We start from the raw sequence: 16,490 nt of genomic DNA, 5'->3' as shown, positions 1-16,490 counted from the left end.
TTCTTTTGTATCTGGTCACTCTAGCTATAGAGAGTAGGGCTCCTGCAGCTTTAACTGATGTGATGAAGAGGGAATTCATGCATACAAATGACATCTGCTGAAATTCCCTTCTCTATACAACTGTTAAAAGATTCAGGAGCCCTGCCCTCCTTTTCATATGGTCAGCCTAGAAGTTCTGATCTCTTCCTCTCTGTAATGTTGCTTATCAGCCATTATCCTCTGGTTTGGTGAGAAGAAGACAGTTTTGTTCTAACATCCTTCTTGTCATTGACCAGGTGTGGGTGGCATTGAAGCGGAAGCAGTGATGCTGGGCCAGCCAATCAGCATGGTGCTTCCTGAAGTGATCGGTTACAAGTTGATAGGAAGCCCTCAGCCGCTCGTCACATCCACAGACATCGTGCTCACAGTGACCAAGGTAAGAACAGGACATGACAGTTTATAAGAATAAAGTCTTCCCATAATCACAGAGATTTTCCTCTTAACAGAGGGGTTCAGAGCTACAGTGTCTCTCCATTCTGTAGCGTGGCTAAGAGTGTGAGCTGTGAAATCCTGTATTCAAATTTCACCTCATTCCCTAATTCATGAGATGTCCTAGGACAGGGGTCCCCAACATGGCACCCACTGGTGCCATGATACCTCTGGACACTTCCAGTGATGCCCACAAAGCTCTTCATTCCCTGTCCCCTTAAATAAATAAATAAATAAATAAATAAATAAATAAATATAAAGTCACTGGGGCACCAGGTTCTTCTTCCTGTTCCTGAACCTGCTGATGATCAGCTATTCAGCAGGCAAGAGGAGAAAGCAAGTCAAAGGGGTAGAGGAGAGAGAAAGGGCTAGGAGGGGGAAGAAATAGTGAGGTTAAAAAGTGGGGGGGGGAGAAAGGGGAAGGCTAGGGGCTAGGAAGGGAGAAAAATAGCGAGGAAAGAGAAATGGTGAGAAGCTAGAAGCAAGGAGTGGAAAGACAGAGAGAGGGAATCAAAGGAGAAAGGTATGTGTACATGGAAGAAGATTGAGCAGGGCAGGAAGCAACTCTTTCCATTTCTTCCACACTCTCAGCCTCTAGCCTCACTGTTTCTCACCTACCCCCACCTCTTGACTAGCCAGGCCCCCAGGGCAGCCATTATCGGACTAGCCACTTCCTCCATGGACATGGCCCCATGGGTTTTGAGATGGTGACCGCAGCAGTTTCTCAAATTCCCAAATGTGCCCATGGGTCAAAAAGGTTGAGGGCCTCTGGCCTAAGGGAAAGCCATGCTCTGATTCTGTGGCTTAGATCCATCGTTGTACAAGTGGACATCCACTTGTGTGACAAGACATCCCCATCCACTCCTCCCCGCTACAGACAGACAGACAGACAGACACACACACACACCAGATCTGCTCCAGAGGGTCTCCCAAACCTACGTATCAGATTTGGGGCACTGCAAGGGAGAGGAGAAATCCCTTCCATCAGAAGTATCCATCCTGGTGGCAGAAGGACACCATTGGCAACAAGCTTCAATCTGCACTGTTGGGTTAATTATACTGGCCTACCTTATAGGGTTGTTTGTAGTGGTTACTGAGATAAGCTATATGAAGCCCTTTGAACACGTGAAATGTGCTAGAAAATGGTGGCGAAATATTTTTCCTCATTTACAGCCAGTGCTTAAATTACACAGGGAGCCTGAACCCTTATTTCTGAACTTAATGGCTACAAGGGGGCATGATTGGGTTAATGGTGGATGTAATCAGGGACTTGTGAATTTCATTAGGGGCCCTCCCATTATTTAAGCCCTACATACCACAGTTTTGTTTTTTGATACCCTGTTGGAGAAATGCTGTCATTCAGTGTGCTTATTTGAAAGAAGAAGAAGAAAGTCTTGCCAATATTTACATGTGGATATGGATACATAAATACGTATGTATTTTATTGTTGTATAGCTAAAAGCCAGTGCAATCCATAAGTAAAAGAAACAGAACATCTGGAACAAAAATGAACAGATCTATTATAATGCTGAAATAAATATCTTCCCTCTAGGTTGATACCAAATGAAATAGACCGTCTAGCAAGGAATTACAGTAAAGTATTTACCACTGCAAAAATAGTTGACAATGTTGCAAATAAATCATAGTTAATGTGAGAGGCAATTGGTCAGCATGTTTAAAAATCAGTATAGGTGCATCAATATTGCTGGCAAGGAAAGATAACAAAATGTTGTAGGACAACAAGGCTGTTCTGAATGCCTTGACCTGTGTGTTTTAAATTCAAATCAATTCATGGGCAAGCATCTAATGCACAAAAGGCATAATAAGGATACAGTCCGAAACATGGTTAAGCAGGAAGCCTCACTGACGTCGGTGAGACTTACCTCCAATTAAACAGGTTTCAGATCAGGCTGTAAGTGTGGTTCTGTTCAGATAGAAAGCTCAGATTCTCATTTGCAATCGGTGATCACAGCTTAGGCATATGCAAGTTTGGCCTTTTCTCATATCCCGTATAGTAAGTCTATGTCAAATAGTACTGACCACCATTTTTAATCTGTTGCAGCATCTACGCCAGGTGGGGGTCGTGGGTAAATTTGTAGAGTTCTTTGGGCCTGGGGTTGCTCAGCTGTCCATTGCCGATCGAGCCACCATTGCCAATATGTGCCCGGAGTATGGCGCAACCGCTGCCTTCTTCCCGGTGGATGAAGTGAGCATCAAGTACCTGGTCCAAACAGGTGAGTGGCAGGAAACCAATTCATAGCTAGAGAGCCAGTGTGGTGTAGTGGCTAGAGTCCTAGACTGGGAGTCGGGAGATCCGGGTTCTAGTCCCCACTCAGCCATGGAAGCGCACTGGGTCATTTTTGGCCAGTCACAGATCTCCGCCCAACCTACCTCATAGGGTTGTTGTAAGGATAAAATGGAGACAAGGATTAGGTTCCTTTGAGGAAAAATAGTGGGATATAAATGCAACCAATGAATAAATAGCTTTGCTTAAAAAGTTCAGTCCAGAACATCTTTCCATATTATCTGTGTAAACATGTTTCTTGAAGACCAGTATGATGATTCAGAAATACATTTCTGAATCTAAATTTTTAGATATGATCAGAATTTTCTCGAAGTGTATTTAAGTATTTTGATATTTAGTACCCGATGTAATTCTGGGCATGGCTTAATTGCTAAGATCTTCTTTTAAAATCTTACATAGTATGCTAAACATTCTATTCAATAAGATTTGGGGGCTGTTCACACAGTGCACTAACATCAAAACGCTGATGTTGAACTGTGGGTTGTTTGTTGAACCATGGGTTAACGTATTGTCTGAACCCAGGACATTTTCTGCAAGGTGGTTTGTTAAGCATGTAGTTTAGCTTGTTAGCCACTTTGAACAACCCAACAACAAATCATGGGTTCTCAAGGTGTCTTGTTTGAGAAAAATAAGCCACACTGCATGGTTAATAAGCCACCCTGTGGAACAACACACTAACCCACGGTTTGGTTCAACAACAACCCACACTCAACCACTGAGTGTGGGTTAGTTTGTTGTGTGAACAGCTCCATTGTCCTCATGTATGCTTGAAACATTGCAACTTAACTGAGAGGTTATTTCTGTCTGTTACAGGCCGTGATCAAGAAAAGATTAAGCATATAAGAAAATACCTTGAGGCTGTAGGAATGTTCAGAGATTTCACTAACTCGTCTCAGGATCCAGATTTTACTCAGGTCGGTTTTACTTCATTCTGTACCTTCCTCAAAAGAACATTCAGGCTGCGGGCCTCTTAAGAGTCTGTAAGAGGTCCTGCATAGGCTACAATGGGTTTAGAGATTTAAATGCACTGTTGTGTCCGGAGCATCATAGCATTTTCAGAACTCAAAAAATGACTGTGTGGGTGGCATGAGAAGACAGGAGATGGATAGTTATTTAATTTATTATTATTATTGTATTTGGACTACCAGGGAGGGAGGGAGGGAGGCAGTCATGGGATTTTTTACCTCAAGTGCCAAAATAACTTGGCTGGCCTTGAGTATTCTGCACATTGATTGTGCGGGGAGGGAAGGCACCATTTGCTGCTCTGCCTTATGTGAGGATAAACTAAGATTTCTGTGTCTCATTTCTCACTTCAAAGTGTCTCTAAAGACTTTGAAACATGTTGGTTCAGGCAAACTCAGGTGTGTGTGTAGGGGGTGAGTTGGGGGGGGGTCTACCAAGCCAGATTGAGGCCACCATCCATGCATGGCAGACCACCAAGCGCTTGATAAAACCTCCTGTTCATGTTGCCTACCTGTGGCTTCATAAAAAAGAGAGGGCTACTGAGCACCTGACGAGGCTGGTGGGTGCAGGCCTGCCTTGGAGTAAATCCTTGACATTGTGCTATTAATCCTGTGGGCCTTGTCATAAATGGTGAATTACAATGAAATGAGGCCCAGGATTTTTCAATAAATAGTAAACATATCGAGGTAAGAAGCAATCTAACCTTCTGTATAAAGCTTCCTGTGGGAGATCCCAGCTCTATAAGAACTGCCCTTGCATCTAACCCAGCATTCTGCCAAAGTTCCAGGGAGCTCCCAAGTGGGGCATGGAAGATGATGGCCATCACTTGTCCCAAGCATCTGGCCATCAGAGAGACCCGATCTGCAAATATGACAATTCCATTTAGGCATCATGGCTAATCGATGTAGATTACTCGGTCTTCTTCTCCTCCACTTGTGGCCCTCCAGATGTTGTTGCATTCCAACTCCCATAATCTCTGACTGTTGACCATGCTGGCTGGGACTGATGGGCATTGGAGTCTAAAACATCTGGAGGGCCAAAGGCTTCCCACCCCATCCTATCCAAAAGTAATGTTTCCTGCAGTCTGTAGAGAAGAGAACTCATTTAACATGGCTGGCTGAGGTGGATGTTGGGAACAGGAGGTTTTATCAAGCTCTTGGTGGTCTGCCATGCATGGCTGGTAGCCTTCTTCTAGCTTGGTGGACCACACACACACCCCACCCCCTATCCACCCCCTGAGTTCACCTGCACCAACAGGTTTCAAAGTCTTTGGAAGAACTTTGAAGTGAGGAATGAGGGATTTTAGTTTATCCTCACATAAAGCAGAACAGCGAATGGTGCTTCCCTCACAATCAACATGCAGAATACTCAAGGCCGGCCAGGTTATTTTTTGGCACCTGAGGTAGAAAATCCCACAAGTAGTCCAACACATCTAGAAGGCATCAGGTTGAGGAAAGCTGCTTTAGAGGATATAAAACTGACATCGCTACGATTACAAGTGTCATATACTAAATGTATATAACTACTAAACGTAGTTCTAAATGTACCATTTTAGTAGGACCAAGAAACAGCACCCAGGTTTGTGGCTCAGTGGCTCAGATCAGGCCAGGGCAGAGAGGGATGCCAGTGGTGTTCCCAAGCTACACCTTTTACTTTTGCCCATGTGAATGAATGGAACGGGAGCCCAGGTCAGGGGAAGGGCCAGAGCCGTGCTCTGTTTTGCACGCAGAGGTCCCAGGCTCCATCGCTGGTTAGGGCTGGGAAAGCTTCCTGCTGAAACCCTGGAGAGCCACTGCTGGTGAGTAGACCAGCCTTCCCCAACCTAACGCCCTCCAGATGTGTTGGACTACAACTCCCATTACACCCAGTCAGCATGACCAGTGTTTGGGGTGATGGGAGTTTGGGGTCCAACATATCTGGAGCCTGCCAGATTGGGGAATGCTGGGATAGACAATACTGAGCTAGACAGACCAGTGCACGTATGGACCTACTCAGGTAGGAGGCTGATCCCAATGTCCCTATGATGCCGTTCATTCCATTGGTGGCCTGGGAATAAAGTATCATGTAGCAGTTGGGATCACCGTATCTTGCTTCTCTTGTTGTATATCCAAGAAGGCTAGTGTCTCTCTCTCTCTCTTTTACATAGGTTATAGAGCTGGATCTGCAAACTGTTGTGCCGTGCTGCAGTGGCCCTAAAAGGCCACAGGACAAAGTTGTGGTCTCTGACATGAAGAAGGATTTTGAGACCTGCTTGGGAGCCAAGGTAAATGGTTTCTCCTTTGATACCTAAGATTCATCTTCTTTTCTTTCTCATTTTTTCTCCCTTTTCTTTAGAATCATAGAATAGCAGAGTTGGAAGGGGCCTACAAGGCCATCGAGTCCAACCCCCTGCTCAATGCAGGAATCCACCCTAAAGCATCCCTGACAGATGCTTGTCCAGCTGCCTCTTGAATGCCTCTAGTGTGGGAGAACCTACAACCTCCCTAAGTAACTGATTCCATTGTCGTACTGCTCTAACAGTCAGGAAGTTTTTCCTGATGTCCAGCTGGAATCTGGCTTCCTTTAACTTGAGCCCGTTATTCCATGTCCTGGGTCCAGAAAGTTCAGGAATCCAGAACTTTCTATACCCTTAGACTAGTATTCCCCAAGTACTTCCATTTGAGGAACCCCACTCACTGAGTTCTCTGTCTGGGGTTCTTTCTGAGGCCTGAACATGCTCATCAGCTGTGAAATGCTGGCTGAGAGTTGGGAGGAAAATATGTGAAATCAAGGGGGAGTAGAATGTAATCTAATGGAGTATCCTGGAAGAAGGCTTGGCTGATTGGCTGGAATACTGCTCAGGAGCACTCTACACTGACATTTTGGGATTCATCAGACGAGCATTTTATCGCATGCTCACTATTGTGGTTTACGCATGTCCTTTAGATAACGCTGTCTACCTCATGCTTCTTCTTGCCTTTTTTCCATCACATAATGGACCCCTTTTAATCTGACTTTTTTGAGGGGGAAATGGAATGTGCTGCCGTTCCCTGCAGGAAAAGTGGCGCAATAAAAACAGCCCCGGAATAGGTCACATGGTCTTTGTTTACCTCCTCTTTCTTCTCCAGGAAGAAAGAGGAAGTAATGTGGGACAGGAGCAGGGACAGAGAAGCGATGGTAGGGAACCGCGATTTTCTCCCGTCTGATGATGCTCGTTGTTGCAGATCCCACTTGTTCTCTTTCTATTCATTGGCAAGACAAATCTGCCTCTGTTATCTTTCACTGACCGCAATGGCTGACCCAGAACTATCTGTTCTGCTCTCTTTGCCTTTTCTCTGTTGAGCATCAGTTATTGTAATTCAAAATATTTCTGTTTCCCTGTTTGCTCTTTCTTGTAGCAAGGGTTTAAAGGTTTCCAAATTGCCCCTGAACATCACAGCAACCATGTGAAATTTGCTTACAATGATCAGGAGTTTGAGCTTACACATGGGTCAGTTGTGATTGCTGCCATTACCAGCTGTACCAACACAAGTAATCCTTCTGTTATGCTAGGAGCTGGTAAGTGTGTCTAGTCACTTTGTGTATCATTTAACTATGCTTGTGTGTCATTTAACTACAAATTTGTATTTTGGAGTTGAGTTTGGGAAGATGCAGTCAGGAGTTCCTTGAAGAAGCTGGCAGAACTGACTTTCATCACTGTCATGCCACTGTTTTAGGTCTATGCAGCAAAAGATCCTGGGCTGGAGGATGGATTTAGTAAATTCTTTCATTCAATTGCTTGTCTACCTTTAGGTCTATGCAGCAATCCTCCTGGGTTGGAGGATGGAATTTGTCATTGCTTTTAGTTAATTCCCTTTAGGTCTATGCAGCAAGGGATCCTGGGATGGAGGATGGAATTTGTCACTGCTTTTAGTCAATTACCTTTAGGTCTATATGCAGCAAGGGATCCTGGGGTGGAGGGCAGTATTAGTCAATTACTTGTTTATCTTGGTGAACAACAGATGCCTCCAAGTAGATAGGCACAGCCCTATTTCCACCACATGTGAGCTCCCTTTCTTAGTCTCGTATTGAGAGAATGAGGGTATATTCAGCACCCTGCAGACTAAGTGGAGCAAACTGTAGTTTTAAAAACACAGAAAACAATGAAAACATAAATATGATAGAGGTCCAGCATGATAACTCCAAAGGAACTTGGTCCAGATCTAGTAGTGGCTTCAAGTTACGTTCTTTGTGTTTGCTCATCTATTTCAGGGGTAGGCAAATTTAGAGGGCCCGGGGGCCAGTTTTCCACCCCCTGAAACCACCGGGGGTTGTACAAATTTGGAGGTGGCAAAAAGCCACATTTTCACTTGAAACTTTTAACTTGAATGCAAAATTGTGCTCCCCAGGAGAACACGAAGTTGCACTCAGACATGTAATGCAACATCCACATGCCTTGTTTTAAAGTGAAAATGCGGCTTTCTTTTTTTTTATGCACCCTCCACCTGCATGCCACCAGAAATTGGCAGCAATCCAGCAGCAGCAACTTGCAGGGGGGTGGCAAGGGCTGCACAAAAGACCGGGGGTTGCACGCAAGATGCTCACTGCCCACCTCTGATCCGTTTCCTTGCAAGTTAATGCTTGCCCCGAAGATTCTGCGTTTATTTCAATGTTTTAAGCAGTCTCCAATGCAAAGCTCTACAGCCTCAAAACAGGGAGTGCTGTTGCATTCATGTCCTGCTGTGGGCTTCCCATAGGTTGGCTGCTCAGCAAACAGCATGCCTGTCTAAATAGGTCTTTGCTATGGTCCAGCAGGGCTCTTCTCTTCTTATTTGCTCAACTTATATCTTTTGTTTTCTTTTTGCCACTTGAACTGCAAGGGTTCGGCCCAACCCCTTGGGAATTGTAGTTTAATGAGGGTGCCACACATTTTGTTAGAGATCTTTAGACCTCCCTCCTCAGGACTAGTTGAAGGTTCAAAACCCTGTCATTGATATAGTGGAGTCAGGGTTCACAGTGCCAACATTTTTTGATTAGCAGGGTCAGTGATGTCACTGGCCACCCCCCTCAGAGTTACCTGTTTCCTCACAGTAGCGAGGAATTTTCCCAGCAGCAATATACTGGCTGCATTCAGAAGACCCCTTAAACCTCGACTTTAACCACAGTGGTTAAGCCAGTAAGTCAGGCTGTGTTCAGAAGACACAAAAAACCTTAGTCACCGTGGTTAAAGTCATGGTTTAAGATGTCTTCTGAACACGGCCTGGCATTCTGGCTTAACCACTGTGGTTAAAGCCGTGGTTTAAGGTGTCTTCTGAATGGGGCCACAGTACCCTGTTGGAATGCCGTGTATTCTGGGGTAGCCTGGTTTTGAATGGGCAGTTGAGACCTATTTACCTTACAGAAGATCTGTTCCCAGTGCAGACGATACCTCTAGAACTGGTTTGTAGATACGGATCAGTGCAACTGCCTGCATGTTTGGTCTCTCCTTGGGGGTGTGGCTATGGGGACTGTCACGATGAACACCTGCCTTTCAAAATTTCCCACTACACTCCTGGCCGCTATCAGTGAGAGTGGACAGTAATGCGTTACATGTACAAGTCTTCTGATTCGAGAAAAGGTCGCTTCATACCTTTATTAACATGCCTGGCTGTGGATGTTTTTCCAGGCTTGCTGGCGAAGAAAGCTGTGGAAGCCGGCCTGACTGTGAAGCCATACATTAAAACCAGCCTGTCCCCAGGAAGCGGAGTAGTCACGTATTATCTGAGAGAAAGCGGAGTGATGCCTTACCTTGCTCAACTCGGGTAAGAGGTTATTTTCACGCTTTTTTTATTGTCTGGGAGGTCAAGTGGAGATTCTTCCAATCCTACTCTAACATCAAACACTGTTCCTCAATTTATTTTATTTTATTTATTTCATTTCTATACCGCCCAATAGTCGAAGCTCTCTGGGCGGTTCACAAAAATTAAAACCATGAAGAGCATAATAAAACAACCAACAATTTAAAAACACAAATACAAAATACAATATAAAAACCACGACCAGGATAAAACCACACAGCAAAAATTGATATAGGTTAGAATATGAAATTAAAACAGCAGAGTTTAAATTTAAGTTAAATTAGGTGTTAAAATACTGAGAAAATAAAAAGGTCTTCAGCTGGTGACGAAAGGAAAACAATGTAGGCGCCAAGCGGACCTCTCTGGGGAGCTCGTTCCACAGCCGGGGTGCCACAGCAGAGAAAGCCCTCCTCCTAGTAGCCACCTGCCTCACTTCCTTTGGCAGGGGCTCACGGAGAAGGACAGTTGAAGAAGCTTACGTTTAAATATTCTTATATTTGAATAATATTATACAATTTATATCTTTTTTTTAAAAAAAAAGTTTCCTTAACGGTCATTATTTGTTTTATCCATTGGCGGTAACTAGAAGATAAACAAAATCACAGCTAAAAATAACGAAGAAAACAAAGCAGCTGAAAACAGAGATGCCAGGAGTGTTGAGCCTCTTTCTGCCTGAGGGACGTATTCAATTTCAGAAAAACTGTTGGGGGGGCCGCCTGACAGTGGTGGGCAGGGCTGAAGGAAAAGGGGGCAGGGCCAAAAAATACAAAAAAATGTCAGCATATTTTATGCTGGAGGACTGGATTGGATCTCCAGGCAGGCCTGAGGCTCAGCACAACTAAAGTGCGCTATGAAGCGGGGGCCCTTAATGTGGCACCCGTGGGCATCAACGTGTGCCTATGTAGACCTCTGTTTGTGCCCACCAGGCTCCCGGCCTCTCTTGATTTTTATTTTACTCCGTAATTTTTTAAAAATTTTTTAAAGAAGGTTCTTTAACGAGGGGGTTTTCATGCTGTGTGCTGCAGCGCTTCCTTCCATCACCATCTTTATTTGGGTTCATAAAAAGAGTGGTTTTGTGTTTTGGCTCTCAGAAGCCTCTTCTAGTTTGTACTTAGGTTCTTGGGCAAGTTGCTGTTCTTTTAGCCTTACTGGCTTGCTTTATGGGAAATGAGTGTTTAGTGACAGGGCCATGCCCATTGTGGCAACCATTTTATAGATGGGCCAGCCCCGCCTCTTGGCAGCCATTTTGTGGGAGTGCCCATGGCACTCAAAAGTCCAACGGTGCCCTCCCACCCAAAAGGGTTGGGGACTCCTGCTATAAAATGATGACTACAAAGATCTACATAAGTCCTATGTTCAGCTGAAGGAGTGAGGGCATGAAGCATGTAGGCAGCGCATGTGCTGGCCCCAGCCCTTTCATTCCTAGCCTTCACACAGTCAGAGTGAAGGTTGGAGTTCCATGAGCCCTACACAGTTTATTCCCTCATCGATTAAGCTGAATGCCTGAATAGGGCTATAGTTAAAATTGTAGGTGTTAAAACGTCGTTCAACAGATTAATTAAAATGGAGAAAGGAGGACTAGGCTTCAGTGGGGATAGATTTCATCTGCTTCTTTTCCATCATGTGTATAAATTTGTTCCATTTCACTTCAGCTGGGATGTATTCTTGACTAAGCTCCGCTTTCCAAAAATCGCACATGTGGTGATGGAAGTATTTCTGGACTGTACCATTCCAGACTGTAGGCTGGGGATCGATCATATGATGAAATATTCATCTGTATTAAACAACAACAACAAAAACACCCCTCCCTGCTCATTCAAAGTTAGCATATCAGAGAGGACACTAGGCTAGAAAACACCTTGCAGATTCATTCAAGCTCCGCCCACCCCCTGTCAAATTGAAGTGGTCCAGTCCAGAGATGGTTTTCCTGTTATGTGAACTAGGCCTGAAGTGGACCTGTATGACAGTTGCGATTTTTCCAGCAGAAACTGTCAGCACAGTACGTCTAAATGCAGTTTCCTTCTTGCCTCCCCCCCTTCACGGTGACTATTAAAATACAAAGGGCCCCTCGCCTGTAAAGTAACATTCCAGTCTAGGAGGGAAATTGTTTTGTGTACCCATATGATTGATGTCGTTCTCTGCTTGGCAAATGGTATACTTTGCAATGATGCACTTCAATTTATTTATTTATTTATAGAATTTCCCTGTTAACGTCATCTATTTCATGTTCTCCGCAGGTTTGATGTGGTAGGTTATGGATGCATGACCTGCATTGGTAACAGTGGACCACTACCAGAGCCTGTCGTTGACGCCATTACTCAGGTACAGATCCACGGCTGCTCACTCAAGTCTTCTGGCCTCTGTTCTACTGACAGCTATCTCAGTACCGTTTTGGATAGGAATATCTGGAACCAAACACCTGTGCAGGATTTGTGACCATGGGATTTATACCAGGTGTGGGGAACCTGTGGCTCTTCCCATCAGCCCTAGCTAACGTGGCCAGGGGTGATGGGTGTTGGAGTCCAGGAACATCTGGTGACAACAGGTCACCACCCCTTCTTTAAGAAATCTAAATGCAGTAGCGATGGCTCCACATGAGCAACTGCATGTCTTACCTGCTCCACAACACAGGAAGCCAGAGCCATCTCCTAATGAATTAGCCCTTTCCTTTTTAATTAGCAGTTCCCAGCCCAAAAGGTCGGAGCTGGGTCTGTCTAGGTGCAACTTTTGCGGTTGGTGAAACAGGTTAGGAAGTCACACCTGCCTGCCCCCTTGAAAACTCATTAAAAAACAGATTAGGCTCCCTTTAGTCCAGGGGTGCACAACCTGAGGCCCGGGGGCCAAATCCGGCCTTCCTGAAGACCAACCTGGCCCTCAGGAGTTCACCCATCATATGGTTCCAAGCAACTGGGGTTCATAATTTGTTCTGTGATTTTTTGGCTTTTGTGCCATTTCCCCCCCCCCCCCCATTCTGAAAGGTCGAAACACCTCTCCTAAGGCTCAATCACTGGCAGGAAGGGCTTTGAGCCAAAATATCCTGGTATTTTTGGCTCCCCCCCTTTTGCCTTTGGCCTCGCCTCATTGCCTTTAGCCTCTCCCACCATGGAATTCAGCCTTGGGCTGAAAGCGATTCAATACTCCTGCTTTAGTCCTTGGACACCTTACGGTTTGTAGAACGCAGAAGCACCTTCACCCCGGAATCAGGATGACCTAAAATGTGTGGCGACCATTTTAAAAAATGGTGGGGGACCAATTGCCACGTTCTGCCTTAAAGGGTTGGTGCTGGAGCGGGTATTGCTCCCTCATCATAGTGAGTCTGGGAACGCAGTTTAAATGTGACGTTGAGTTATCGTGTCAAAATCAAACGTAGCATTAACATCCTCCACATTTGTTTTAAATCGTGTCAACATACTATTGATTTGTATCTGAATGCATTGGCAAGTAAAATAGCATCATGTAGTTTGCACTTAAAGAATTACCACGCCTAGATTACCTAATACAGTTTAATGAACTAGAGTCAAGCTCAGTGAACACTGTGTGATGTGAGAAATCTGGATTAATGAGACGGTGGTGTAATATAAGGTACTTTGGCTACATTGAACCAGTTGTGCAATTCCAGAATATCTTGGGAAACTTGGCCGTGGGTTATTTTAAAGAAACTGATTCATTGAAACCAGTTCAGGAATCGGTGTTGTAACTTATAATTGTTAAGGGCCTGTGTGTTTACAATATGGCAGTCAGCCATTGGGGTAATCATTCTAAGCAGGGATACTAGGGGTTCTAGGGGTGTGGAGCCTCTTTCAGCCTGACGGCCAAGTTCCATTTTGGAGAAGCTCTGAGGGAGAGGATTCGAGGTTCATTGGAGGCTTTTCTAAAGGGAAATAGAAGGTGTATGAGCCTCACTGATGGTCTTTCTCCCATTGGCCATGTCTTCTGGGTGTGTGTAATGCAAAATGGTTTCCCCTTTCAGTGTGTGTGTTCCCTTTTATCCTTCCCCTTGCACAGGGAGACCTCGTAGCTGTGGGCGTGCTCTCTGGAAACAGGAACTTTGAGGGCCGGGTCCATCCAAACACTCGTGCCAATTATCTGGCCTCCCCGCCATTGGTAATAGCCTATGCCATTGCAGGAACTATCCGGATTGACTTTGAGAAGGAACCTCTAGGTAAGATATGTCAGAATGCAGGAAGTGTGTGTAATCAGAAAGGCTCACTTTCCATAATCCTATGGCTCTTCCCCTAAGGCAGGACTAGGTAACCCAGTGTCCTCTAGTTGCTGTTGGGCTCAAACTCCCATCAGCCTAAGCCAGCAAGGGTCAGGGATGATGGGGGCTGAAGTCCCACAACATCTAGAATGCTGCAGGTTACCCATCTGTGCCATATTGCCAAACATACTGTATGTTTTATGAATTTAACTATAGTAGTCTGGGCGTGTGACCTGAACTTAGACGTTTTTCAAAGGTGCTTTTCGCCATGGTGTAGAGCCTGTGTATTCAATTTATTGCAGGCATAAATGCGCAAGGGAAGAAGGTCTTTCTAAAAGACATTTGGCCCATGAGAGATGAGATCCAAGCTGTTGAGCGACAATATGTCATTCCAGGGATGTTTAAAGAGGTCTACCAGAAAATAGAGGTAATGCTTTATGTTAAAACTTACAGTAAGGGTAGGCAATCTTTTGGGGCCCTTGGGCACCTTTGGCAATTTGAGGAATTGTCCTAGGCACCACCCCAATACGGGCGCACTGTAGATGAAAGCCTTGATCTGCAGCCCCCTGCCATCTTCATTTCCTAGGAATGTCTCTGAGCCCCATGTGTGGCCTACAGGTATTCATGGGGAAAGGAGATGGAAGCCGCTAGAGGTCCTCACTTTCTTTTGAAGCGATCCCAGCTGCCAGGAAGACAAAACTGGCCATCAAATTCAACCTCATCAAACAACCTGCATCATACTATACATACTTACCTGAAACAAGCTTGGAAAATGCAGATCATAAAATATACTGGGACAGAACAATTCATACGGAAAAGACAATGCATTGCAATCGACCAGCATAACACTTATAGACAAAAAAGAAAAACACACCTACCTCATTAACATAGTTAAAGCTACAGGAGCCCTGCCCTCTTTAGCTGGAATGACCAGATACAAGAGAGGGCAGGGCTCCTGCAGCTTTAACTGTTGTGCTGAAGAGGGAATTTCAACAGGTGCTGTATGCATTGAAATGACACCTGCTGAAATTCCCTTTTCAATACAACTGCTAAAGATACAGGAGCCCGGTCCTCCTTTCCATATGGTCACCTTATGTTTACTCTCCATGCAAGTGTGTCTCGGAATAGTTTGGGCTGCTTTTGAGTAGGAGAGAAGCTTCTCTTTGTGAATCAAGGAACTTACTTTGTGAGCAGGTTTTCCCTCAAGCAGTTCACTTCGAAAGGAAGGCACGAAGGCGGCATTTCCTCAGATATGTAGAGCACAGCACTGTGTTTGTTGCGCTCTCTGCTGAGCCACAGAGGGCAAATTGCACAGCATCTCACCACTTCAAGATTGCCACTGCATAAAGCAGTGTCTGCCTGCCAAGAGCTCCAAGAGGTGTGTATTTTTTTTAAAAAAATGTTACATTTGTATATTGTGCTCTTCCTTTTTTCTCTAGACAATAAACAAATCTTGGAATGACTTAGATGTCCCATCAGACAAGCTATATGCTTGGAATCCAAAATCTACATATATTAAATCTCCCCCATTTTTTGAAAATCTGGTAAGTGCTTTTTTCATTTCTCTCTTCCTGCTTCGTTTAGATTGTCTGTTTGCTCCCCACCCTACGATGTATGTATGCATATGCATGATATATGTGTATGTGTGTGTGTGTTGTATGCACACGCGTATGCATTCTGGCTTGTTTTGACTGTTACATAAGCCTTAAGGAAGCTCTCCTCCAAGCATGGTCAGAAAGCTGAAGTTAGCAATAGGATTCTGTGACATCATTATTTTTTATTCTGAAATGCACCTTGAAATTAATGTTTATTAATTATATATACATACACATACACACACACAAATGTCACCCCGTAGACGAATTGTTACCTGACAGACTCTCTTTTAGTATCACTAGGGAGGAAGGAGAAGTTAGTTCAGTCCTCATTTTAATGCATACTTACCTAACTTTGCACTTTTGAAACAACATGTAAATTGATACGCAGCTATCCTTAGAAATTTGCCCTTCAAATTTTGCAATGGAGATCTCCAATCAAAATCGTGTATATTACAGGAAAGCACACCCCAAAATGCACATAGTAGTGAAAATAATATTTAAAATCCGTTATATTAGGGAAATTGCTCACAAACAGATGTGCATATTAGGCCAAAGTGTCTATGTATTAGGAAAAATGAGCACAAAAATATGCATGAATTTTCATGTGAACTTTTTTATCAAAGGATGAAACAAGGGGGATATCTACATGGGGTGATATCCCCGGGATCGTCCTGGGATCGTCCCTGTGTGTCCATATGACGCACAGGGCATCCCTGGAGCAGGGAGGGATGATCCCTCCCTTGGCCCGGGATATTGCCTTATCCTTTAATTCCGATTTTTCCCACAGTCTCAGGATGATCCCGAGACCACAGGACATGAGGGCAGCCATCCCGGTTTGTCCCAGCTCCTTGCAAGTAACCGCGAGGAGCTGGGAGCCAGGCATGGGGCACGAAGCTCTTCAAGAGCTCTGTGCCCATCAAGGGTGGGGTGGTGGGAGCAGGAGGGTTTTTTCTTTTTTAAAAAAAAAAATTATCTTTTCGAAGGAGCGCTCATCTTGAATAAAAAATAATAATCCAAAATGGCGGGTGCGACATCCTCCATCCTCCCGGGACGTCGCGTGCCACGTGTAGACTGAGGGGGAGGATCTCGCGATCATCTTATCGCGAGATCATCCCCCTTCGTCTAGCCATGACCCAGAACCATATTTGCAGATGGAGAAA

General features: G+C 44.7%; 1 protein-coding gene across 1 annotated transcript in view; it reads left to right on the top strand.

Annotated features, from left to right (window-relative positions):
- Positions 1-16,490, top strand: part of ACO1 (aconitase 1) — a 54,711-nt gene that overhangs the window by 30,170 nt on the left and 8,051 nt on the right. The window contains exons 7-16 of the mRNA XM_063129199.1: positions 276-415; positions 2,531-2,702; positions 3,587-3,687; positions 5,883-5,999; positions 7,114-7,273; positions 9,360-9,495; positions 11,769-11,853; positions 13,537-13,693; positions 14,035-14,159; positions 15,172-15,276. Of these exons, the coding sequence (XP_062985269.1) occupies positions 276-415; positions 2,531-2,702; positions 3,587-3,687; positions 5,883-5,999; positions 7,114-7,273; positions 9,360-9,495; positions 11,769-11,853; positions 13,537-13,693; positions 14,035-14,159; positions 15,172-15,276 (1,298 nt within the window). The remainder of the gene's footprint in view (positions 1-275; positions 416-2,530; positions 2,703-3,586; positions 3,688-5,882; positions 6,000-7,113; positions 7,274-9,359; positions 9,496-11,768; positions 11,854-13,536; positions 13,694-14,034; positions 14,160-15,171; positions 15,277-16,490) is intronic.

Source organism: Elgaria multicarinata, chromosome 6 (assembly GCF_023053635.1).
Source record: "Elgaria multicarinata webbii isolate HBS135686 ecotype San Diego chromosome 6, rElgMul1.1.pri, whole genome shotgun sequence".
Taxonomy (NCBI): Eukaryota; Metazoa; Chordata; class Lepidosauria; order Squamata; family Anguidae; genus Elgaria; species Elgaria multicarinata.
The sequence above is the reverse complement of the archived record's forward strand: the minus strand, read 5'-3'. Positions and strand labels throughout refer to the sequence as shown.